The sequence below is a fragment of the Podarcis liolepis genome, assembly GCF_965112155.1.
Source record: "Podarcis liolepis genome assembly, chromosome: 12".
In the NCBI taxonomy this organism is placed as follows: Eukaryota; Metazoa; Chordata; class Lepidosauria; order Squamata; family Lacertidae; genus Podarcis; species Podarcis liolepis.
Window position 1 is genome coordinate 6,765,865 of NC_139563.1, and position 25,433 is coordinate 6,791,297.

Consider the following 25,433-nt stretch of genomic DNA (forward strand, 5'->3'; position numbering starts at 1 on the left):
TTAAAAAAAAAGAAAGAAAAGGAATCTGGGGATTATGGTTCATGAGGGAGTCTGCAAGCTCTGTGAACACCAATGATTATACAATTGATATATCTATATGTGCACAAATGTCTTACAATTTCAATTTTTTAATTTTTCATTCATTTCTCTGATCTGCCCCCACCCCCCCAAAAAAACCCTTCAATGAGTGTTTTGACTTAAAAGTATCACATGCAAACAAGCCTTGTGATATTTCAGTTTCCACCCATTTGCTACTTTTGGAAGTTTCCTTCCTCACCATCCCTTTCTCCATCTTAACACCCCACAAAATAACAACACCCCTGGTAGTTTCCCTATTTCTTCGTTTTTCATTTTGACTTGGTTACAATTTGAAATAGAAAGGGCAGGTGGAATAAAGTAAGAGAATTATTATTCTTATTTATTTATACCTCGCTCCCTCCTCCCCGGGCAGGACGCAAGAGGGCATACATATAAAAATAAGAACCGCTAAAACTTTTGTTTTTAATTAAAAAACCCATCATTCAAAACAAGTGAACATTGATAGAAATAAGACTATATAAATATATAAAATCTATTAAAATTATTTGAATAGCTACAATAAAAAGACAGTACGGCAGCAGCCCCCTCATTAAAAGGAGTTCCCAAAAAGCTTGTGGGAACGGGGGAAAAAAGGGAAAGGAAGGACTTTTATTGATGCGTATAAACTTATAAAATGATCTCTCTTCCCCCTCTACATTCCCGTTTTCACTTCTCCTCCTCCCCCGCGACCAAAATGGTTTCTTCCAACCCTATCCATTTGGCAGTTTTAGCCTAACGGCCGTTAACGACTTTTCAGTCACGAGGCGCGAGGCGGGGGCAGGGGCGCGCGCGCGCAAGCCGTTCGAAAAAGGCGCTCCGAACGTTCGCATTTCGCGGGGCGGAGCGCGGGCGCGCGCGCACAAATACCAGCCGCCTGGCCTGTTCCCGGCTGCGTGTCAAGGTGGGCGGAGTTGCTAGAGACGCACGCACGCACGCACGCGGCCCCGCCCCCTCGCCATCTATTTGCGGGAGCCGGCGGCGGCAGGGAAAGAGAATAATTTAGCGGCAGGCCCCGCCCACTTCCTCCGTCCAACCAACCAGCGCCGGCCCCTGTTGCTGAGGCGGGAAGGAAAAGGAGGAGGAGGAGGAGATGGTGGCGGACGGCGCCCGTGCTCTGGCTGTTCCCCTCTCAGGAGGGATCCGGCGGCCAGAGGTGAGGCCCTGCGGGAGGCGCGGCGGGGAAGGGGAAGAGCGGCGACCCTATTTGCGCCCGTGGCTGGGTCTAGGGGGGGACGTGGGGCGGGAGAGTGGAAGTCAGGGCCGGCCCACCCGTGAGGCGAGCGCCTCAGGCGGCAGAATCCACAGGTGCAGCGGGTCCTGGTGTTGCTCTTCACTCCCGCCTCCTTCCCTGGCGGGTGGATGGGGGTGTCGTTTCGGTGCGGGCCTAGGCAAACTTCGGCCCTCCAGACAGTGATTCTCAACCTGCGGGTCCCCAGATGTTGTTGGACTACAACTCCCATCATTCCTAGCCAGCATGACCAGTGGTCAGGGATGGTGAGAGTTGTAGTCCAACAACATCTGGGGACCTGCAGGTTGAGAACTGCGGCCTCCAGATGTTTTGGCCTACAGCTCACATGATCCCTAGCTGACAGGACCAGCGGTCAGGGATGATGGGAATTGTAGTCCAAAACATCTGGAGGGCCGAAGGTTGCCTATGCCTGTTTTAGTGGTTCGACTCAGGGGCTGTCTTGGGCCAGCCCTGGTAATCACATATCCTTTGCTACTCCCCTCATATATCTATTTATTTATTCATTGATTCATTTGCTTCTTACATTTTTATACCACCTCTCCAAGGAGCTCCAGGGTGGTGTACGTGGCCCGCCCCCAATCTCATTTAACGTTGTCTACTAGCGATTCACGGGACGCGGGTCGTGCTGTGGGTTAAACCACAGAGCCTAGGACTTGCTGATCAGAAGGTTGGCGGTTCGAATCCCAGCAACGGGGTGAGCTCCCGTTGCTCAGTCCCTGCTCAAGCCAACCTAGCAGTTCGAAAGCACATCAAAGTGCAAGTAGATAAATAGGTACCACTCCGGCGGGAAGTTAAAAACGGCGTTTCCATGAGCTGCTCTGGTTCGCCAGAAGCGGCTTAGTCATGCTGGCCACATGACCCGGAAGCTGTCTGCGGACAAACGCCGGCTCCCTCGGCCAGTAAAGCGAGATGAGCGCTGCAACCTCAGAGTTGGCCACAACTGAACCTAATGGTCAGGGGTCCCTTTACCTTACTAGCGATGGGCAGCAAAGCATCTTGCCGCCAGGCTGATAAAAATATAAATCTGGCACAGTGAATAAATTGCCCTGTGTTTCAAACTGCAATCTTTGAGCAGGTGGATTTGCTTTTAAATGAGCCATGGCCTTCCAGTGACTTGTGGATTGCTAACCTCTCACATGGCATAACTGTCATTCCAAAGGGTGCCTTCTCTCATCCAAGAAAAGAAAGGGAAAGTAGGGGAGTGCCTTCATTGGGGCTTTATGAAGAAAGCAAAAGTAAGCGAGCTTTGTGTTCGTTAAAACTCTTCGTTTGGGTTATGAATGAGACGTTAAAAAGGAATAAAAGCTGTTGTCTGCTAGATTGGGGGGGGGGGGAATCCCAGAATGTAGTTTAATAATAAGATGGAATGAGGGAACTGCTAATGCTTATTTAGCTGGGCTGGAGAACTCTTGGTGTATAAGATGATAGGACAGAAGCATAGCTGCTCTCCTTTTGAAAAAGTCAACAGTCAACAGTTAACTGGATTGTGTCTCTAGTTCTAGCTGGGACACACAGTTAATCCATGAGGCAGAAAACACAAAGTGAAATAAAGAACTGGTTTAGTACCCTCTAGCCACTAGATGACACTACCCAAATTCAGCTTCTGTTGATTTTATATCTAATTCTACCACCTAAAATTAATCTCCTTCGGTAATACACTTTCACCTCTGCATTACATGGGACCTGTGGGCTAGAGAAAAAATTATAAACCTACTTATTTTCTTATCTCATTAAAGGTATTATACGACTGTTACTTTTGATTTTGTTTTTTTTATGGGACTAGCATGGGCACAGCAATTTGAGTCTACTTCTAATAGGACAGACATAGCACTTCAGTTCCAAAGTAATTTTGACTTTTGTGCCAGCTACTATAAGTCACTTTCAAGTCTTTCAGATTCCTAAGAATGTAGGAAACTGCCTTACACCATCATACCATTGGTTCATCTAGGTACTAGCTCAGTACTGTACTGTATTGTTTCTTATGAATGTTAAAAGGATAGAAAGCAGAAGAGAGCTCTTTTCACATAGAAACTGCATTCTAGCCAGACATAGTGAACAGAATAGTTAATTTATGCCCCTTCCCAATTCATTCTGTCCGTACAATAGGACAGCTCTTGCAGGTTTTTGGGGAGTTACTGCAGTAATAGAGCCTTGTACTTTATAGCTATTTCACAATAGTCTGAAAACTACAATTCCCATAATACTTTCACATACTGGTATTCCAGTGACATCAGGCACAGCTGAGGCTGGCTGTAAAGGAAGAAGGCCAAAAACGTAAGCTCTGTGTTTCTCTTGTTTTTGCAAAGGCAGACAGAGCCTTTAGCATTCTGAAATTTTTGTGGGGAGGCATATCACTTTAGATCTGTCCAAATAGGAATTTATGTTTGGAAAATGCATTGTGGCTTTATAGTACCATCAGGTTTCCTGTGGGTTGGTTATGTGCAGATTAAATGTGGTTCTTGGAGCATATGAGTACAGTACTTGACAATGCTGTTAGTTTTTCTTCTGAATCTGTGTCAGTGTTTAGACCCAACCCTGCATTCTCCTCGCTTTGTTTATCCTGCTTCTCCAGTGGGTGGAGAAGAAACACAATAGCCTGGCAACAGTTTCTGTATCTGAGTAGTAACGGAGTTGTCATGTGTAAGCGTCACATAGCAGCACTGTGGGCAGTTGGACAAGGTGCGATGTAACACGGTATAGCTGTTAGATTGAATTTTGCATCAGAGCTGAATGTATGTAAAGCCTGTGCCTCTGTCTCGGGTTTGTGTTCATGATAAAGTGTATATACAAGAAGCAACTACTGTAATAGAAACCCTGTGCAGGTTTGTTTGGACATTTAAGTGGGGTGGGGAATTTAATTTCTACCCCTTCCTACACTTTGAATTTGGGAAGGGAAGGTGTAAAATGTAAAAAGTAACTTCTGCAAAGTTGCATTTAAAGAAGCTGAATTTGCTGTATGGTTAGAAAGGTGGTGGTGGTGTCATTTCTCTAAACAGGGAGTTGCTGAGTTTCTTTACTCAAAATGCTGAAGACGTGAGAGATTAAATGTCAAGGGGTATGTTAACCAGATACTTGAAACCACTTTTGAATGGGGAAGTGATGTGGATTTTCTGGAAAACTTTTAATGTGAAAAGTTTGCAATGCCCTAAATAGATTTGGCTCTAATTTAGCATGTTTGGCTATTTTTTTTATAAAACTAAAAATATACACTATGTCAATGTTATACGCCTTATAATTTCTATTTTTCCCCCAAGTAGCTGCAGGTATTTGAACTGAAATTTTGATTTTGCTCCCTGCTCAAATAAACTGCACTTATGGCACAATCCTAGACATGTCTACTCAGAAGTAAGAACTGTTGAGTTCAATGGACCTTACTCTCAGGTATGTGTGTATAGGATTGCAGCATGAATGTTGCTTCATCTTCCCAAAATACTCAAATGAATTCAAAGCTTTATTTGAAATTATTTTTAAAGGAATGCTTGTAGATATTTCAAGGCCATGATAACTTAACAACATATGTTCTAAGAAATTCCAAGAGGGAAAATTAAAACACTGAAAACTGTTAACATACTAATTTTAACATGCCCAAATAATTTTGCATTTATATTTATTATATAGGCACACATGGTTCCTTTATGATTTCAAAACTGCCCAATTTGACTACCATTATATCCATCCATAAAACTTGTATTTGGAAGCAGAAAATTTTCTATCTGCCTCAGTGGAGTGTGGAGAGAAAGGTTGCAGTTTGCTAATACAGGAAAGTAATATAAGTTTTAAAACCTGGCCTGTGCATCCCTAATTTGTCTCTCTCACTCAGCAGCAGATACAGGGCCTTTTAGGCCATGTCAAGAGGCTTCCTAGTCAAAGAGATGGTGTTCCTATAATAGATCATAGCAACATCTAGTTATCACCTAAGTATGGTCCTTAGAATAACAAAGTAATAATAATAATAATTTATCATTTCTATCCCGCCCATCTGGCTGGGTTTCCCCAGCCACTCTGGGCGGCTTCCAACAAAAGATTAAAAATACATTAACAAAGGATGTAGTTTTGTGTCAGAGGGTCCCCCCCTCTCACCTGGAGGGTAGAAGGACAAGAGCTAGTGTTGAGTGTGTGAGAGCTGGGCTAGAAGCAGGCTATTGGCAGAAGCCAGAGAATGAGAGCCATGTTTGATGTCTGCTTGATTCCAAGATTGCGACTATGGGAGAAGCAAGGTCTCCTGGGATGTTAATGCTGTGAGCCCCTGCATTGTAGACTCAGGTTGCAAGCCATACAGCCTAAAGACACCACAGTCTGCTGTTCCTCATTCCAAGTAAACCAAACCTTGGGTAGGAGCCTGGAACCCCTGGAATCGCTTGGAGATTGGGATGGTGCGGAACAATATATTCCGAGATTTGCATAAGGATATTGTCACACTGCAGTTCGCTTAGCCATAGACAGCTGACATTGCGAACTGCAGCTCAATGATAGCTCCCTCCCTCAAAAAAAGAAAGAATAAAAGAAACCTTCAGCAGCAGAGGGTGAAGAGGAAAGAAGTGGCAAGTCAGGCAAGCTACTTCAGTGTAAATAGAGGGAGTGGGGGTTTGGTGAGCTGTGATAGGAGGGGGCAGGGGGTGAGCTGTAAGGGGAACAGGGCTTGGTGAAGTTTAAGAGGTCGGTGGGTGGGTAGGTAGGTGTCAGTGAACAATGCAAGTAGAGGCATTGCCACTAGGAAAATATATAAATACAAAGCTAACAATAAAAGAAGAGAGTTTAATTGAAGTAGATAAGTGATATAAATTTGAAGAAAGGAAGAAGAAATAGATGGCTTACCATTGGCAAGATACAAAGCTATGATGCAGAACTTTCCAGCACCACTTCAGCTGCTTTGTGTTGCTGTACAGTGGTACCTCGGGTTACATATGCTTCAGGTTACATACTCTGCTAACCCAGAAATAGTGCTTCAGGTTAAGAACTTTGCTTCAGGATGAGAACAGAAATTGTTCTCCGGCGGCGCAGCAGCAGCAGGAGGCCCCATTAGCTAAAGTGATGCTTCAGGTTAAGAACAGTTTCAGGTTAAGTACAAACCTCTGGAACGAATTAAGTACTTAACCTGAGGTACCACTGTATTGGAAAAATGAAGGTAGCCATATGGTTTCTCTTGCAGGGCAAAAGGGAAATGGAGGGATTCGGTTTTAGTCCCCAAAAGAGCACAAAGGAAAGGGGTTTAAGACATGTTGGCCCTGTACTTTGATTTGTAGCCTATGCAACCGCATTGTGTGTGTGTGTGTGTGTGTGTGTGTGTGTGTGTGTAAAAAGTAAAAAGGCTGGGACAAGCTCCACACAGCCAGGCATCACATGTAATTTAGTCTTTAATCTGCCAGTCTGCAGACTTTAGTACAGCATTTCACAGATTGTTTTGGAATTCAAGGTGCACATTTAGCAGCAAGTATTTGTACCTGTCAAGGAATGTTTCTTACTAGGTTGGAAAGCAACTGAGCCTTAGAAAGGAGGACAATAGTATATTGAATGTTTTCTCATTTTTTTGTTCAACTTTTGCAGATTTTTTTCATCAAAATATTGGGGAGAATGCCACTTCGCTTTTAATTATGTTTAGCTTTATTAAATGTTTTGCAAGCTACTATCAACTGAATTGCTGGATTATTTTTGGACAGGTGAGACCTGTGGTTAAGACTTCAAACCTCTGTCTGTTTGGAAATGCTACTCATTTTAGAAACAAGAATCTGCACACTGAAAATGAGGATATGGTTAAGCAAAGCACCACATTCAGTCATTATGAGCCACAGGTGAGTCCACAGCAAATAGAATTTTATTAGGAATCATTCGCCCTCCTGGCAAATGCAGGGTGTGTTGTGTGTATGTGTGTAGCAGTTCAGAAATGAAGCAGGACCATCCCAGAAGAGTGTGGTAGTATAGACATGCTCTGATGACTTGCTAGGTATAGATGTATATAGGTTTGCAAATCAGCCTTGTGCTTAACTACCGTATTTTTCGCTCTATAGGACGCACTTTTCCCCCTCCAAAAATGAAGGGGAAATGTGTGCGCATCCTATGGAGCGAATGCAGGCTTCAGGAAGCTATCCGCAAGCCTTCGGAGCACGGCGGGAGTGCCCGCCGGGCTCCGAAGGCTTGCGGATAGCAGCCTGCAGCCCGAAGCCCGGGGTGTGCAGCGCTGCGCACCCTGGGCTTCGGGCAGCTATCTGCAGGCCTTTGGAGTGCAGCTTTGGGCAGCTATCCGCAGTGCTTGCCGCCGCTCCCGGACTTGTTCTGGGGGTTGGGGTCGGCGGAAGCTCGGGCTTCCCCCGCCCCAGCCCCGTGGCTAAAAACGAAGCCGCGGGCAGCCTCTGCTGGCTGGAGAGGTTGTGCGTGGCTAAAGAGGAAGCCAAGACAGTCAGTGGGATGGATCCCGCTGGCTGTCTTGGCTTCTTTGCTCTTTGGGGCGGGGGAGGGGAATAATTTCTCCCTCCTTTATTTCCCCCCCAAAAAACTAGGTGCGCCCTATGGTCCGATGCGCCCTATAGAGCAAAAAATACGGTAGTTGCCTGGTCATTGTCGGCCACAAGGAATTCATGCAGGCAAGTAAACAGGTTGGTGGAAGAGGCACAGGCCATCATGTCCCTCTTCCTCCACCAGTCTGCTTTGTTTCCATGTCGTTTCCTGAAGGAGCCAGCAGTAGGCTGACTAAAGAGGAACTGATAATTCTCTCTGTCCTATGCCCCCCCTGAGTGTGCTGGCCACGAGGAAGTCAAATCATTCATGCCTAACATGGAAGCCAAGCAAGGAAACTCCTCAAGTACAGTGTTGGCAGCTAAACCTGAGCCCCCTGAAATTACGTAGTGTAGCAGAGGAAATGCCTTGCCCCTCCAGCACCCTCAGACCTAACTACAAGGCTAGTGTTCTTGGACATCTGGAATTCTGAAGAGAAACATCCTTCTTTAGGAGAATGAGGTAGGCTGCAACCTTTAGTTGCAGGCCCTATTTGTTAATTCTTAGGGTATATTTTTATTTTCACTCTAATTCAGAGGTGTGGGGTTGGATCCAGCTGGTGGGCCAGGTCTGGAACTGGCTCACTCTGCATTCCAGCTTGACAAGTGAGCAGGACCACTCACCTGTTATTCACTTGGTGTCATAGGATGGGTGTCTGATGACTCGGCTTCACTTGCAGCAACTGAAAATGACGAATCAGGAATGCACCAAGTGCTTTCCTGATTATTTCTTTCAGCTTGAATCCATTGGTTTTTTGAGTTTGCCACCTTTTTCTGTCTTGGAGGTGGGGGCAGCAGAAAAATGAAGACTTGGGAGTGAACTTAAAGTGTGCTCCTAATTCTATTGCAGTTTAGTACCACAGATTCACCAGTCTAGTGCCTGATGTCAGGTAATCAATAGGTGAGAGTGGTTTTTTTTAAAAAAAAACCCACATTGGGGAAAGCTAATTAGGCCTGCAGCCTGGAAGTTCTCTTCTGGTGCCCAAATGCATTTTGCAGGCTCTCCCTGAACAGTAAGAAGTCTTTCTAGTCAAAAATCAAGTAAATGTTACTTTGCTTCATTCCATGCAATTCAACATCTTAACTCTGCTGAACATTTTACATGAAGCATAAATGCAGTCCTGTTTACCAACTGGTTATTTTTGTAGTTCGCACAGAGTACTCTGTATTCTCTGACAATAGGGTAAGACAGCATTACATGTCCCCGTTTTTAAGCATGTAAGTCACACTCTCTTGAACAATGGTAGCTGTGTAGAGAATGCAGTACAGTGGTGCCCCGCAAGACGAATGCCTCGCAAGACGGAAAACTCGCTAGACGAAAGAGTTTTCCGTTTTGGAGGTGCTTCGCAAAAGGAATTTCCTATGGGCTTGCTTCGCAAGATGACAATGTCTTGCGAGTTCCTGCTGGTTTTTCCCCCTCCCCCCCCTTTTCTAAGCCGCTAAGCCGCTTATCAGCTGATCCGATCAGCAGATAAGCCGCTAAAAGCCGCTAATAGCGCTAATCTGCTAATCCGTCAATGGGCTTGCTTCGCAAGACGAAAAAACCGCTAGACGAAGAGAATCACAGAACGGATTCTTTTCGTCTTGCGAGGCACCACTGTACTATTCTTAAATTTTGGGAGGGAGGGCTGTGTTGACCTGACACTCTCCCTGTGCCCACTGGTGAATATAGTCTTGCTCTAGGTCTCATTTGTGCTCTATTATTTTCTTTCTCCTGTTGCTCAGAAGGCTCCCATATGTGCAGTTAATAGCTCTGTAGGAACATACATGCTTTACCAAAATGTGGTGTGAGTGTGTTGATCTGTGAGTACACTTCTTAAGCAAGGCATTGCATGTCATAACTGCCTGTACTTGTACCTTTTCCCCATGCTTCGTTATTGTAAAACAGTAATGACAAGAATAACTTTCTTTTGTTTCATTTTCTAATATCAAAAGGGAAGGCAACAAAGTGAGCTTGTCTGGTCATTTGGCGTGTAAAATGCTCATTCCCCTTAAAATGTCTCCCTCTTGAATTTCAACTCAGGTAAACCGCACTAAGCAAGAAATGGACACACAGCTCTTCTCTCCTTTGTTTGGAGGAATAACTAACACACCGTCCACTGTGGAGTCTCCCCAGTTTTACAGTAGCTGGTCAACATGTGGAGATGATGCCAATGCTATTGCCCCATTACATGGCTGCACCAAAAAAAGGTATGAAGTGATTGCCACCTTGTGGTTCTTTCTAGAAATCTACAAATGGATTGATAGAGGCCTGGTTCGTACTTGTGCTTGTCCTGTGCTTAGAAAGCACTGATCTGAGCAGTTTCTCAAATTGCTGTTTGCTCCAATTGAGCTTCTAAAGAGTGGTTTTCTCCAAGGGAAAGGAGTGGGACAAGAAGTATGGATGAACCCTGGGTACACCCATATACTTCCCCTGCCTTCCTACACAACTGGGTACACCTGTCAGCAAAGCTTTATATAGTATTCTTCCCTAACATTACTTAATTGTTTGCAGTGAAGATATTGCTACAGAATAAAACATATTTTTCCTGTAATGTATGGCCAACTTTGTTTCAGTTGTAATTCGGACAGTGCATGATGATACAGCTTAATGCAGTAAATAGAGTGACTTAGGAAACATATCCTTTCAATTTTCAGAACTAATCCCTTATATTTAGACTTATTGCATGTCTCACAATTTTTCTGTGAGCAATATTTTGACATAAGTAATACAGTGAAGTTACCTATTTCCATGTGCTGTTCTGATGAATCAAGTCTCCTTGCTTGATGTTTGTATCCCAGTTTTAATATTGCTTGGTGACATTGTTAAAATGCCATATTGAAGCAATTAGCAGGAGTTATATTGGCTTTTTGCCTAATGAAGTAATAAGTTGGAGAGAAGCCAGGTTAAGAAGAGAGTTAATTTTAATTTTACCAGGTTGTGAGACTTCATAGTACACTGTGCACAATGCTCACTGTTGCTTCCTTTTCTGTCTTTTTTATTTACTGATCTGCTATCAAACTGGTGCTGAATTTACATCACAATGTCTGACTTTGGCTTGTTTGCTTATGAAAATGATTGCAAGCTCTAATTTGCTTTTTTTGGTCTGGTTTTCTTTTGCTTCTTTCCATTTCTATGCATTTTCTAAAATCAAGATTACTCTATGGCTGGTTTGGCTTAGAATCTCTGCACATACCCTTTCTTCGTTCATGTCATTTGGGAGTGTGATTATGCTGGGATTAGTATGTATAAGATTAAAAACAGAACAAGATTCTTTATTTGGTCATGTTGTTCTCTCCTGCTTTAAAAGTGGTGGAAAGATACAATGGAAGACAGTTAACTTGTCCTGTTTTAGTTACATTCTCACATCTCATCCTATTACCTCACCGCTACACACAGTGTTTCTAATTTCCCGTGCATTAGTGGCTCTCTGATCTTGATAAGCCAAGCGGGGTAATACTTGAGCTTTTTCATATTTGAGGTGCTTATTAATTTCAGTAAATATTGCTTGTCAGTTTCCCAAATGCTTTTATTAATTGTGGTATTTAGTCTGCTTACCTTATTTATTTTATGTTGCCTCCACCAAGGTTGAGGTGGCTTACGGAACTGTTCAGTAACATGAAAATATTGCTCTGAAAAAAACCCCTAAACTAAAGGTACTTCATTTAGAAGGCTCATTCTTCTTAGATTCTTGGTACAGGTGATACTCAAATATCTCTCTTTTCAGAACACAGGAAAATTTATCTTATTCTGGCAATGGCCCTGATATGTTTGGCTTAGTGACAAGTATCCTGGAGGAGCCAAACAGGCAAGAACCTGTTACAGGCTGGTAAGCTGATGACTATTTATATAAATATCTATTTTAAGGTCGCCTATAAGCTTCACGAAAACTGTTCTCTCCTTACCTTTGCTAACTCTTGATCCTAAGCACATTTAAGTCTTTAGCGGAAGGAATTCAAGGGCATATCAAAACTTTTAAGGGCTTGTACACACTTCTCCTTGTTCCGTGGATCCAAGAGGTTTTCCATTTGTCCTGTGCTTTCAGAGCATTTTTTCATTTGCCCTGACACTGTCCCTGGGAAAACCTGCAGTTTACCACTGAATCAGAAGAAACATCAAGCTAAAGGAAAATGATGGACATACGTTTTGGTTCAACGATCAGCAACGGGTTTTCCTAGGGGAAAGAGGCTGGACAAGCAGAAGTGCGAACAAGCCCTAAGTTTGCACAATCAAAATGAATTAAAGCACAACCAATCCACTTTAAAAAGGCCAGACTTTTGCTGTTTATAAGGTGATGGGATACTGGTTTGAAAAGTAGGAGATTAACAGATGGTTAATGGCAAGACATGTAAACACTTTGCAAGCAAATCAGGATGAACGCTCATTGTCATATCACAGACAAATCAGAACAAATGCTCAATGAAGCCCAGATGTAGTCTAAATTCTCTGTAAGTTGGGTGTGAGCAGATCAGGAGCTTGGCACCCATCTGTCTGAAGAGACCCCCCCTGGACACAAGCTTGGGCAGTGTATATGGAGGCTGCCCCTCTGATAACACCCCCCTTCTTGGCCTTGCTAAACAGGTTGTCTAGAGGAGTCCTTCAGAATATCAGATTGAATTCAATAGCACCCAAGGATGGCAGCCAGAGCCTTATTCGATGTAGACAACTGTAGGAAAAGAAGCAGGTTGGACTTGTTTATATGGTTCTTTCTTTTGCAGTCTAAATTGGTAAATAAATGCCTATCTCCACCAGCAGATGGCACTTAAAATGCCAACCACTTCAGAACTAGGAGTGTGATTCCTTCAGAGCTCAAAAAAGAAAAAAAAAGAATACCGTACTTTCACTGATCACATAGGGCAGCACTCTATGGCCTGCTATTCCTAATAAAACAATTAATACCCTGTAGAATAACAAATAACATTCCTGTAAAATCAGCCTATTTGGTCTGCTTCTAAGGGTCATAGAATCATAGAATCATAGAATCATAGAGTTGGAAGAGACCACAAGGGCCATCAAGTCCAACCCCCTGCCAAGCAGGGAACACCATCAGAGCACTCCTGACATATGGTTGTCAAGCCTCTGCTTAAAGACCTCCAAAGTAGGAGACTCCACCACACTCCTTGGCAGCAAATTCCACTGTCGAACAGCTCTCACTGTCAGGAAGTTCTTCCTAATGTTTAGGTGGAATCTTCTTTCTTGTAGTTCGGATCCATTGCTCCGTGTCCGCTTCTCTGGAGCAGCAGAAAACAACCTTTCTCCCTCCTCTATGTGACATCCTTTTATATATTTGAACATGGCTATCATATCACCCCTTAACCTCCTCTTCTCCAGGCTAAACATGCCCAGCTCCCTTAGCCGGTCCTCATAAGGCATCGTTTCCAGGCCTTTGACCATTTTGGTTGCCCTCCTCTGGACACGTTCCAGTTTGTCGGTGTCCTTCTTGAATTGTGGTGCCCAGAACTGGACACAGTACTCCAGGTGAGGTCTGACCAGAGCAGAATACAGTGGCACTATTACTTCCCTTGATCTAGATGCTATACTCCTATTGATGCAGCCCAGAATTGCATTGGCTTTTTTAGGGTCAGAGTTAGTTCTTAGCAACTACACACAACAGGGTTTAAAAAATGTAATATAAGGCACAGAGGGTAATTTTAATCAAACTAGCTTGTGGGGAGCAGAGATTTAACCCTTCCCTGTCCAGCCATGATTACAAAAATAATAATAATCTCCCCCTGGTTCCGCAGTTGGCCTTAGCTGGCAGGAAAGGTCTCCTAGGTAATCTAAGCAGATATGCTCTGGAGGGTGGGACTCAAACCAAAGGCTTCAAGTTACAAGAAAGCAGATTCCGACTAAACATCAGCAAGAACTTTCTGACAGTCAGAGCTGTTTGACAGTGGAATGGTCTCCCTATGGAGGTTGTGGACTCTCCTTCCTTGGAGGTTTTAAGCAGAGGTTGGGTGGCCATCTGTCATGGATGCTTTAGTTGGGATCCCTGCATTGCAGGGGGTTGGGCTAGATGACCCTTTGGGTCTCTTCCAACTCTACAATTCTATATCAGGCTAAGATTGCTTTACCTCATCCCCCAGATCTTCTATAGAGGTCAAGCTGTTCTGCTCTTTCACCATAATAAAACTCATAAGATGACATTCAGCTCAGCAAAAGAGTATATTAATCCTCACATTTTAATGTTTTCAGCATAAATGGCATATTTTTCTGAATTTATGAAAACAAAGATTGTTAGAGGATGCAAATGGGGTTCAGTCTCTGACATTTCCAGTTGACTGGAAAATACCTCTTGCCTGTTAAATGTAGATAATACAGTGGCAGGTGGTTCATTGATTTGAATGTATAAAGCAGCTTCCTCTGTTATGTTGTAGAAACAAAATGTTTTTAGCACTAAATTGTTGGTTTGTTACAGGAATTCTCTATCAAGATTATTTCCACCCGTGTGGTCATCAGACTTTGAAAAAACTGAAAACTTCTCAGGGCTTTTTCCTACAAAATGCTTCGAAAATGAAGATCCTACAAACTTTGTTGGTACTCAAAATATTTATGAAGAAAACTTGCAAAAGACATCTGTAGAATTACTAAAGAAAGAACTTGAAGATCTCCATGTTATAGGATCCTGGCTTGTGACTTCTGATCCTTGTAGTTGGTCACCTGATGAGATTTTGAAGAATGCTGATTCAGAAAACAAGGCTTTTAAGAGTAATGGAATCAATCATCAAGGTGGACTTGCATATCAGAATGTGCCCAGTTATAACAAAAATCAGTTAAACAGTGGAAACGGGAAGAGCCATACTGATTTTAGCACTTTCTCATCTCATACTAGAATAAAAGATAGTACGAATACTCCTAAAGAACTCCAGAAAGCTGACCATGCAAGAGGCATGCTTGGGAAAAATGACACAGAAGGATCAAGCAAATATTTCACTCAATTGTCTAATTCTCCCGCTGATGGAATATGGGATCCAGTGATCCAGCAGAATATAAGATATACAGGTTTCCCAGCTGCTTATGACTCTCAACAGTTTAGTTGCTCATCTCCATACCTTCTCAGTCCACTTAATAAAGAGAATAGCTTTCCAGAAGGAAGGAATGCAAAATTGCAGGAAAACCACCCACAAAATAACCACAGTTGCATCACTACAGAGGGGAACTTTGGCAATACTGAATGTAAGATGTCCTTACATCATCAGAAAGCATCCTGTAATCACTTGCCTCTTAAGCCAGCACTACAGAATATGAATTCATCTTACAATGGATATACATGGCTGGATAGTAAGATACTAAATCCGGTGGCTACATCGTTTGCAACTTATGGGAAGCAAAAGCAAATGAGTTCTCAGTTGTCTTCAAGGTGTTCAACTCAGTCTGGTGGATCTTCCACCAGTCAATCTATAGCCCAGCCTTCTTATTCACAGGTGGCCCCAATGTTGAACTCCAGAAAAGATGAGAAACATATATCTGCTAACATTCCTAACAGCTCAGGGTTTTCAAACTTCAATGAAAATAGGAAGCAACCTAACCCTATTGGACACACCCAGAAGGATTCCTTAGCTACTAGAGAGGGATACAGTGGTGAAGTATCCATGAATGCTTCCTCCAGGTGGCTGTCACAAAAGCATTCCATAAATGAGTCTGCGAAACACTATAGTTTTCATAAAAAGCAAAGCCAGTTTGCTGATGAGAGAACTAGGCAGAATGAGAGAAGACATAAAAATAATTGGATTCCACACCCAGGCTATGCAAACCCAAATCAAACGCAGCCTGATATATTGAGAAGAACAGAAGAACAGAATGGCAGCAATTTGTCTGATTTCATCAATCCTTCTTTCCTACCTCTCTTCCCATTAATGCCTGGTTATAAACATATGCCTAATTTTCCTCCATTTAATCCTCCCACATTTTCATCACCAGCTAATGTTGCATTTTCTCCATTGCCATTTCCGTTGTCTGAACTCGCTGACCTCCTTCACTATGATGACCTACCCTATTTGAGTCCTTTCTTTAACAAACTCTTCTGTGGAGATTTGCCTGCACAATACTTGGCCTTTCCACCACCTCTTAACCACTATAGACCTCCAAAGCATCGCAGTGGAGCTGCAAATGAGCTTCATAGTCATCTAGAAGATTGTTATGAACAGTGGAGAGCACTAGAGAGGGAACGCAAAAAGGTAACATAGTCTCTAGTAATGTGAAACCTAGGGGAAGTTAATAGTGACATTAGCTTTTATGTTAATAGCATTACTGGTAACATTGTGGAGAGATGGGAAAACATACGACTGGGGACTATATCCAGCCTGACAAATCTTTTTCCAAGTTTGGATAACATAATCTGCGTGGCTTCTTCATTGTCTCCAGCCTCCAGGAGGACTGGGGCAAGACTGAAATTGCCTTCTTATATGGCCAAGAATGATTGCATAGTGCCTGTTGTTCACTGCCTGAGTGTTTTTTTGTCTGTAGGCTTTTTGGGGTTTATGGTAGGAAACTGGGGAGCATTTTTACTTTTTTTCTCGCCAGCTACAAACGGGTGGAGAGGATGGGGAAAAGCAATAGAGAGGAACATATTCCATTAATTCTATTGCTTTCTCTTCAGGCAGAGGCAGATCTGGCCAGGAACTTCCCAGGGAAGCAGGTATCCAGCTCAAATAACGCTCCCTTCTCCCGCCTTCCTGACAAGCCTTCCCGAGTGGATCGTCTGATTGTGGACCAGTTCCGGGAGCAGGCGAGAGTAAGCACATTCACCCAAGATCTGGTTGATGCTTTGCTTCGTCACGTTTTTGAGAAATTATGTTAGCCCAGTCTGAGGTGGGCAGCAGCCTTCCAGAGGAAGAAAAACTGTGGTGGCCTTTAGAAGGGGTTGGAAGACTCATCTTAAAAAGGAGTTTGGGAACTGTTGGGGTTCTGGTTTAAAGTGGCTATTTTGTGTGTTCCTTCAAGCTTAGGCAAGGTAGGATAAAAATATAAATGAATGTACAATACAAATGAGGGTGGCTGGATGCTTAAACCCTGAAGGGCCACTTCACTGTTTTCCTTGCTTCCTCTGCTTTCCCTGCCTGCCTGCCAGTAATTTCATAACATACGGTAGTTTTATGTTTCTCATGCTGCAATGAGGAGTGTCGCTTCTATTCATGGCTGAATTGCTTTTAACTGCTTCTCCTCCAAAATATTTTCTACTAAATTTAGATTAGCTGCGTTCTCACATTCAGCGTGAAGTGCCTAGCTGCTGTCACGTGATTTTGCCTATCTGATTGTTTTTAAGTATTAAAAACCCTAATGAAGTATTCTTCTTTTTTAGGTACACACTTTAGTTGGGAAAATGGAACGGCTTTGTGGTCATCCTGTCCATGGTAACATATCTGCCACTTTGAGATGTCATTTGGAAGCCATCTGTGCTACCCGAGCAAGGCGCAAGGATGAGATTGTTAATGCTGCTAATCATCAGAGGCAAGGAATATCTCGTTACAACAATGAAAAAGGCAAGTACAGTGGTACCTCAGGTTACATACGCTTCAGGTTACAGACGCCGCTAACCCGGAAATAGTGCTTCAGGTTAAGAACTTTGCTTCAGAATGAGAACAGAAATCATGCTCCGGCAGCATGGCGGCAGCAGGAGGCCCCATTAGCTAAAGTGGTGCTTCAGGTTAAGAACAGTTTCAGGTTAAGTACGGACCTCCAGAACAAATTAAGTACTTAACCTGAGGTACCACTGTAATTTCTTTGTGGCACCTGCAAAACGGACTTTTGGAGTAATGTTCCCATTCAGAGAGCAAAATCTTAATATGGGTTTTGGTTAAATCTGCATTCTGAAGTGAAAAGCCTACTCTGTTTTATCACATTGTTACAGCAGGCATTAGGGGGAAGAGTCATAGTTCACGGGTGGAGCAGCTGTTTTGCATGCGGAAGATCCCAAGATCAGTCCTCAGCATCTCCAGGTCTGACTGGAAATGTCATCTGTCTGAAACCCTTGAGATCTGCTGCCCATCAGAGTAGACAGTACTAAGCTGCAACAGTGGCCTGGCTCTGTATAAGACGTTCTATGTTCCTGTTATGTTAGAGTAGACATTTCCCCACCCATCCCACTGCCTCCTACAAGAGGCCTCAAAGCCCTGTGCCAGGTGGCTGGATCTAGGACAGGGGTCAGCAAACCTTTTCAGCAGGGGGCGCTCCACTGTCTGAGGGACCTTGTGGGGGGCCAGACTATATTTTGAAAAATAAATAAACAAATTCCTTTGCCCCACAAATAACCCAGAGATGCATTTTAAATAAAAGGACACATTCTACTCATGTAAAAACACGCTGATTCCCAGACAGTCCACGGGCCAGATTTAGAAGGCAATTGGGCCGGATCCAGCCCCCGGACCTTAGGTTGCCTACCCATGATCTAGGATAATTCCTTTTTAGGGTTAGTGGTAGGATCATAGGATTGTAGAGTTGGAAGGGACCCCAAGGGTCATCTAAGTCCAACTTGCTAAAGCAGGAATACATTTTGTTGCAGTTCCTTCTTTTCTAATATAACTTGTTTCATCTCATAATGTTGCAGCATTATGCATCTTCTTGCTTATGGTGGTTGGTCAAAGAGAAAACATGTAACATCATAATACAGTACAAGGAAAGTTGCTGAAGTGGCAACTTTCTGCTTTGAGAGGCTGCTGCTTGTTTACTGTCAGGTTTAGTTGGTTGGGTGCAAAGTGTCTGGATTTATATTTTGTATTTGTAATGTATTTTAGTACAGCCCTCATATCTGGAGTTTCATCAGAGACCTCTTCTCAGTCAACAAAAATCCTGAAGAAGGTCCTTCTAGAACTGAGACACAGATTACCGCACAGCTCTTTGCTTTATGACATGTAAATGCCAATATTGTGATTAGACACGTCATATTTATTATCCCACAGTTCTTTGCTCTTCTTAAAATTATCAGGATGCATGAGAAAAGTAGGTTGCTCCAGAGAGGCATTTTGTTTTTGTTTACAAGAGATCCTGAGTCAAAACTTGTGACAGGTGTGTTCAAATAGCAAATAGAAAACGGGTGGTTCATTCTGTTATAGAATTGTAAAACTTCAGTGTTATTTTATGTCCAAGCATTAAATATTCAAGGAAGACCCAGTAACTGAGGTCTCAATCCTGCTGACGTAAGTGTTGATGCTGAATACAAAAGTAAAGCAGAGGGGAACTTCCGGCCCAAAGGCCTAATTAAACCTGAAGGGGGGTCTAATTTGGCCTGCAACTGTTTTCCCCGAAGCCCCACTCAGGTGTGAGGCAGATAAAGGCAAGGCTGCAACCCCTGATTGTTCATTGGCAAGTGGGGCTTGTGATTCACTGCTTTTTAAATTTGATGCCAAATGCAAACCTCACTGAGGTTGGTTCTACTCAGGGGCTTCCAATTGAAAACAATCCCTGCTTGGATTGGCCAGGATCATTTTTTTTGCAGCATACTTTAGATCCAGCTGCCAGGATGAAAAGTTTCCTCAGTCCTGCAGCAGAATCTTCAAATGTTCATTTGTAGTGTTGCTTACAACACAGTCTCCTGCAGAAACATGCGCCTTAAGTCCTATGCCCTAAATGCATGAAAATATCACCAACTGACTGTTTGTGCATCTATTTAATGATGTGATATGGATTTGGAAAGTCCTTAATGCATACTTTTGGCAGTGAAATACTTCACCGCACTCTTGTCAGCTAAATACATTCTTATTTAAACAAGCTTACCCAGATGCGTAGGAAATTGAGGCAATTTTAATCTGTTTTAGCATTTTAACTTTCATATGTTTAAAGTACTGTTGCAATTCTTTCTTGATTTACTTGTTTTATCTTTTTGTAAACCACTTTAAGGTTTATTGGTTTTTTTACCATCAAGCAATATAAATTTTATGAAATAAAAATAAATAAAATATTCACATCCGAAGGCTGGTTCTTTGAAAACGTTAGCAGACTCTATATTACAGTATTGGGGAGAAACATCCCTCTTGAAATTGTAAATGATGCTATGCTGGTTTTGTTATAGATGTCCTTGCTCTGGCCATTGCCATTAAAGATTTGGCTTTCTTCACACGAAAAGCACGTACAGCTTTATGGTGTGCTCTTCAGATGACCCTGTCGAAAACTTCAATGAACACACCAGCAAAAAAAGAAGAAGTGGAAAGGGCCTTGCAAGAGCTCTGTCCTGTCATTGGCAGCTTGCAAGTGAAGGACATCGTGGAGCATGATGACAAAGAAAACAAGAGAGAGAACCGCGAACTGCCTCCACAGGTCATACAGTGAATGCATCCAAGTAATTGCAGCAGTGTAGAAAATACGCCAGGCTGCCAGCAAGTCTAGTGGATCTGTGCTGCGTTTCCACTGCTGAGATTCAAGCCTAGATAACATGCATTTCTGTAGTAGTATTGCAGCAGTCTTAATATTGGTGGTTTATGTCTAGGGTGTAAAATAGAAAGGGTCAGCTTAAGTGGAGACAAGCAATAGTAGTTCATATTCTTGGCCACCAATCCAAAGCTGTAACTCAAGCCATTAACTAGGAAACTAGCAAGTGGCGAAGCTAATTGTGATACCAATCGAACACACAGTGCCACTTCATTCCTCGGTTTTGTAATGCTAATATTTTAAGTGCCAAAGTCATTACTAAATACTGTTTGTTTCACGCTGATAATTAATAATGCACATTTATTGTGGCATTGTCAGGAGCTGAGGAAGAAATTGCCAGTGGTCTGGCTCACAGTAGTTACATTAAATCAGCAGCTCATGTTAGTTGCGTTAAATCTGGAAGGAGTGTTGGAAGGTGTATTAGCAACAGAGGTGGCAAGCTGCACTAATCAAAACTTCAGCTTCCATAAGTGTGGTAGAACAACAGAATCTGTTGATTCTGAAAGAAAATAAAAAAGGAGTTCTAAATGTGTAGCATTAAGTATTGCATTATAGTGAGCATTAGCCAGTGAGATTAAATTGTTTAGATTTAGAAATGGATATATCAATGCCTTATGGCTTAAAACTACTATTTAACTTGTTATGCACTTAATGAACATATGGCTATTAATGATTTGAGTATTTATTTTAATGGTTAATATATTCTTTTTACTTTATTTTAATATATGTTTTGATCTATTGCAAGACCTAATAATCAGGCTTATGTTTGCTCAGGGTCTGTATGTGTGTGTATATATATAGCCTATAAATATACACAGTATATAATGTTTGTGGAGATGGGATGTTTGTAGGAATAGCTATATAAAACTAATCTGTACTAGGTTACCAAAGCTGGCTGATTTATTTTTAGCATGAGGAAATTTTGTATGTTTAATCACCATCATTGTTAGGCTTCATACTGTGTCTTGGACAATCAGATATATTATATGGCCATTGTGAATGTATAAGGCAAGAACTGGAACAGACGAGGCACCAGTCCAAAAGTTTCACTGTAATGTTGGGGACAGCTTCATATAAATAATGGGGTAAGGGGTGCACACACATGAATTGGTCCCTGACAAATTGGGCGAGAGGAGACCCTAGTTCATATAGGAAGGGCGTGTATGTTGCTGAGCTTCAGTGTGTGACAGGAATCTCTGGATTGGGGCGTTAATGTTTGGGTTCTTATCACTTAGGAGTATTAATGTTTTAACAATCTTGTAAAACGTGAGAATACCTCTATGTACTGATAAACAAGTAATGTGTGTGTGTTTTATATGTCCGTGGCAAATTCTGGAGAACAGTTGTCTCAGTTCAAAGAACCATTTTGGAAATGTGAGGGACCCTGGTAGAAGAAACCTAGTTTGAGTGCTTGGAACGGATTTTACTTGCTTACTAAGTTGTTAAATTGGCTACTGCTCCCGGAAGTGTAATTAATGGATTCGTCATAAATGTACTTAATCTCTCTCCCCAGGCCCAGCTTTGAGCCCTATTGTGTACAGGTAATGAAGAAGTTCTACCTCTGGCCTGTCTAGGTCTAACTCTGCCCCCTCCCAGCCACTTCCTGTTTAGCTGAGAGGCGAGCAGAGACAGGCAGCACTAGGCAGCCACCTATAGCTGTGGTGACAATGCGTAGCGCAACCTTCACCCAGTCTGCCTCCCACCAAATGCTGGCACAAAAGGAGCAGTAAAGCAAAAAGGAGCCTGACTTTGTGAATGTTTAGAGTAAATGTAATAATGAGTAAAAGGACTGTAAGGTGTGTGTAGCAGGAACTTGCAGATACCTCATGCTCTCCCTCTTCATTTTAAAAAACAAAGGAATCATTGAAAGGCATAATAATCCAAGTGCCATTTTCTTCGTTTGGTATTTTCAGCCTTTGTATTTGTTATGGCTGAGAAATTATGCTTTGTGCATTTTGCACTAAATGTCATGAGGTCATATATGCTTTGTGGATTAGAATTAGTTTACAGTGTGAGGAGCTGATCATATTTTACTCTTAACAATCTTACTGTGTTTAGAAACAGTGGTTTGGTAGTCTTTCCTTTTTTTTCTGTTGACCAAATCATGGTACTTCTCCAGGACTGCTTTGTAGCAATGGGTGTATTAGACACTTCGAGTTATTAATTTGTGAAAACTGTTTAAAACTGTGGTTATAATTGGTGGTTATAAGTAATGTGCCTTTCGAAGTCTTAAAAGATAAAATATAACTGTGTACTCACTTTTTGTTGCAACCAAGCAATATATTTAAAGGGATTATAATAAGCTGCATTTGATAGCTGTAGTTTACAGTATGAATGTTTCATAATCAGTTTCCAGCATTGGTTTCCCTACCTTTAGAATATATAAAACGTGCCTGTTTTAGTTATATTGCCTATGAAGGCATCCATTCTCATTTAATTTTCTTTTGTGCTGGCTTTTTTTTTTTTAGTATAAAACGGCTATAACATATGCCCACCAAAAGATACAATTAAATTTAATGCATGTGAACTGAAATTCAGTTTTCTGCTGGTGGAAAAAAAGTTCTATTGCACTTTCATTGATTTGTGCAGGATGTTTTTCTAGCAGTATTAAGTTCAGCTGGCTGATGGTCACATGGTACGAATGCCACATAGGGCATGCACTTACATGAGTTGTAGAATCAATACATGGGCTCTTCACATGGAGATACAGAACAGTTGCATTGCTTTTAATCCTGAACTTCGCCTATACACGTTAAGCTGGAAGATAAGGCATGCTCGGAACCAACGCAGTTCTTGCCCCCTCTGACTCATGTCAATATGTACCAATAAAGCACACTGTGATGTTCCAGCTAACAGCTTCTGCTGAACTTGCCCCGTGAGCACTCTGATATCAGGTGTGTTAAATTATTATGCAGCTTAGATATGCAAAATTTAGAGGTTCCTAATCTAAAATAAGAGATTTGTCTGAAAGTGTGTGCATGTGTGTGTGTGTTGCAAACTTTTTGTGAAGGTGAGTTCTGTTGTTACCTTATGCTGGGATGTTGGAAACTGAGAAGAGTAGCAGATGACCATAAAGCTAAATGTGAGTCTAGTTTGGTTGATTATTTGGCATTTTGTTTATGTAGGGCTTGTTTATTTGTAGACAAAATGCTACTAGAATGTTGCAACATTTAGCCTTAGGATGAGATACAAAGTGAGTAGTGCATTAATGGCTTGGCTCCAGAGGAGCCCTTCTGCAAATTGAAATTCGATAGCGGGAAGATGATTTCCTTCCATCCCCTCTGCTCCCACCCTAGCTGCTCCAAAGGATCACCCAACTCGGCAGATCCTTTATAGCAGGAAAGTGTTTAATTCTGTAAACAGAAGACCACCGACCAATATCTGGATCCATTCCCCCCTTTTTAAAAAAAACACCCTGATCTTCTGTTACCTAAAGCTACAGAATTCACCAGGCAAAGGTTGCTTTGCATGTGCCCAGAAGCACTTGTGCTTTTCGTTCCTCCTCTTTGGAGCAACACTCTCAACGCCTAGTTTTAAAATTCACAGTCTCCCATGGGGCTGTCACAGGGTTGCTGCTTTGAACAAAGCTCTACTGAGCATATGGAATGCTTTGCATTTTTTTCTGAACTTTGGCTATAATAATATCTACAGTGAATGGACAAAACTAATTAGATAACATTATTTTAGTTACCTATTTTTATGTTTGATGGTGTTTGGTTTTCCTTTAATGTTTTGCACCAATAAATGCTAGAAACAGGATTATCTGTAAAAAAACAACAATGCACCTTTAGAATGAGGAAAACAGACTGCTTTCATTTAAGCCTAAATATTCTACTCTAGACACCTAGTCAGCCTGCAAATTTACAAGTTTTTGAGAATTGTGTGTGTGTGTGTTTTTACTCGCCTGTCTGGAAACCCAGCTTGAAATTGTACCCTGCATGGTTTTATGGGTCTTAATCACCAGCACACTTAAACTTTTGGTAAACATTTATATAAAATTACGAAAATGAATAGTTGTACTTGTAAGTGCTTTTACAACAGAATTTCGTAGCATCTTGTAAGTAATTTTAAAAGTCAATTTTTTTGTTCTAGGTTTCATTTTTTTAAAGAAAAATGTGGGCGGTTGTTTTTTTTTTGGTTAAACTTAATAGCAATACTACAGTTTTGAGTGGAAAAAAGTGTTAAGTTACTTATTCAGTTTATGGACAGGTTTAGCTGGTTGGTGAGAAACAGTTTAACAAAACTGCAACAATTAGTAATATATCTTGCCTGCTTTGCCAAATAAACTATAAATTATTGTACTTGTTGGCAAAATTGATAAGAAAAAGAGATGGCTGTATACTGGGCAGGAGGTCAGCTCAAAACAAGTGAGTACAGAATGTCTGTGGTGTGCAGAAACATGAGCCTTTTCTTTCAGATGAGACCATTTCCAGTGCATTTTGGAAGAGAAGCTTAAATTTGTTTTTATTATAGATAATGTGAAGACATACTATTTTACTATGCTGTTTAATACCTTGTGCATCTTCAGCCAATCTTGTTGAATGGTAAAAATGTGTACACGATGCTTACATAATTGAAAAAAACTATTGTGATTTGATTGATTGGCTAGTTTGAACTGAAACATGTTGACAGAGAGGTCAGTTGCTGTAAGATACTTTACCGCTGGTCAGTTCAGGTGCTGATTCATTGTATCTGGAAACAATTGTGGGTCTGAAACCTGCAAAAATCTCACTTCTACCTCTCTTGTAACTTTCTGGATGATGGTGACGATGGTGATGATGATGATGATGATGATGATGATGATGATGATTGTTCTACACTGACCTGTGGTATTACTTTAAGTGAAATGGGATGCCATGTAGCTATGGCTAAATCATCACTTGTGTGAAGTCACTTAACATGTGTTCACTTGTCCATTATATTAAGAAAATGGTATGCTTGTAGAAAGGCACAAAAAGTTGTGATGTCTTGAAAAAGGTTTGTTAAGAGTTTTGGTGAATCCTATAAAAATCATGGTGAGTGATTTGTTCTAGCATTGTTTTTATATATAATGTTAACTTGGTATGAGCTTGATTGCTACAAGTATTCAGTTCTATCTATGTTTCATTATCTGCTGCTGGTTCCCATATAAGATATACTATTTTTTTTTTGTAATTTTCACTCAGTGCTTATTATGTGTGCTGGCTAACACTTAAACAATTAAAGTATTTAATATTTAAATGACTCTGGTTGTGTGATTTCAAGAAATCAGTGAAGAGAAATGACCCATGAGGAA

At 41.7% G+C, this 25,433-nt stretch overlaps 1 protein-coding gene across 4 annotated transcripts; it reads left to right on the top strand.

Moving 5' to 3' along the window:
- Positions 1 to 1,111: 1,111 nt before the first annotated feature.
- Positions 1,112 to 25,378, top strand: LOC310689261 (meiosis-specific coiled-coil domain-containing protein MEIOC-like). Of its 4 annotated transcripts, XM_083466708.1 has the most exons (10): positions 2,492 to 2,562; positions 3,553 to 3,601; positions 4,585 to 4,708; positions 6,985 to 7,116; positions 9,839 to 10,005; positions 11,523 to 11,624; positions 14,214 to 15,972; positions 16,395 to 16,529; positions 17,097 to 17,277; positions 19,803 to 25,378. In XM_083466708.1, the coding sequence occupies exons 4-10, from the start codon at positions 7,075 to 7,077 to the stop codon at positions 20,057 to 20,059; spliced, it is 2,643 nt and encodes an 880-aa protein (XP_083322834.1). In that variant the 5' UTR covers positions 2,492 to 2,562; positions 3,553 to 3,601; positions 4,585 to 4,708; positions 6,985 to 7,074; the 3' UTR covers positions 20,060 to 25,378. The 4 variants fall into 4 exon arrangements, with proteins under 4 accessions (XP_083322832.1, XP_083322833.1, XP_083322834.1 ...); XM_083466706.1 differs by lacking the exons at positions 2,492 to 2,562; positions 3,553 to 3,601; positions 4,585 to 4,708 and adding an exon at positions 1,112 to 1,231; XM_083466707.1 differs by having other exon boundaries at positions 1,134 to 4,708.
- The last annotated feature ends 55 nt before the right edge of the window (positions 25,379 to 25,433 follow it).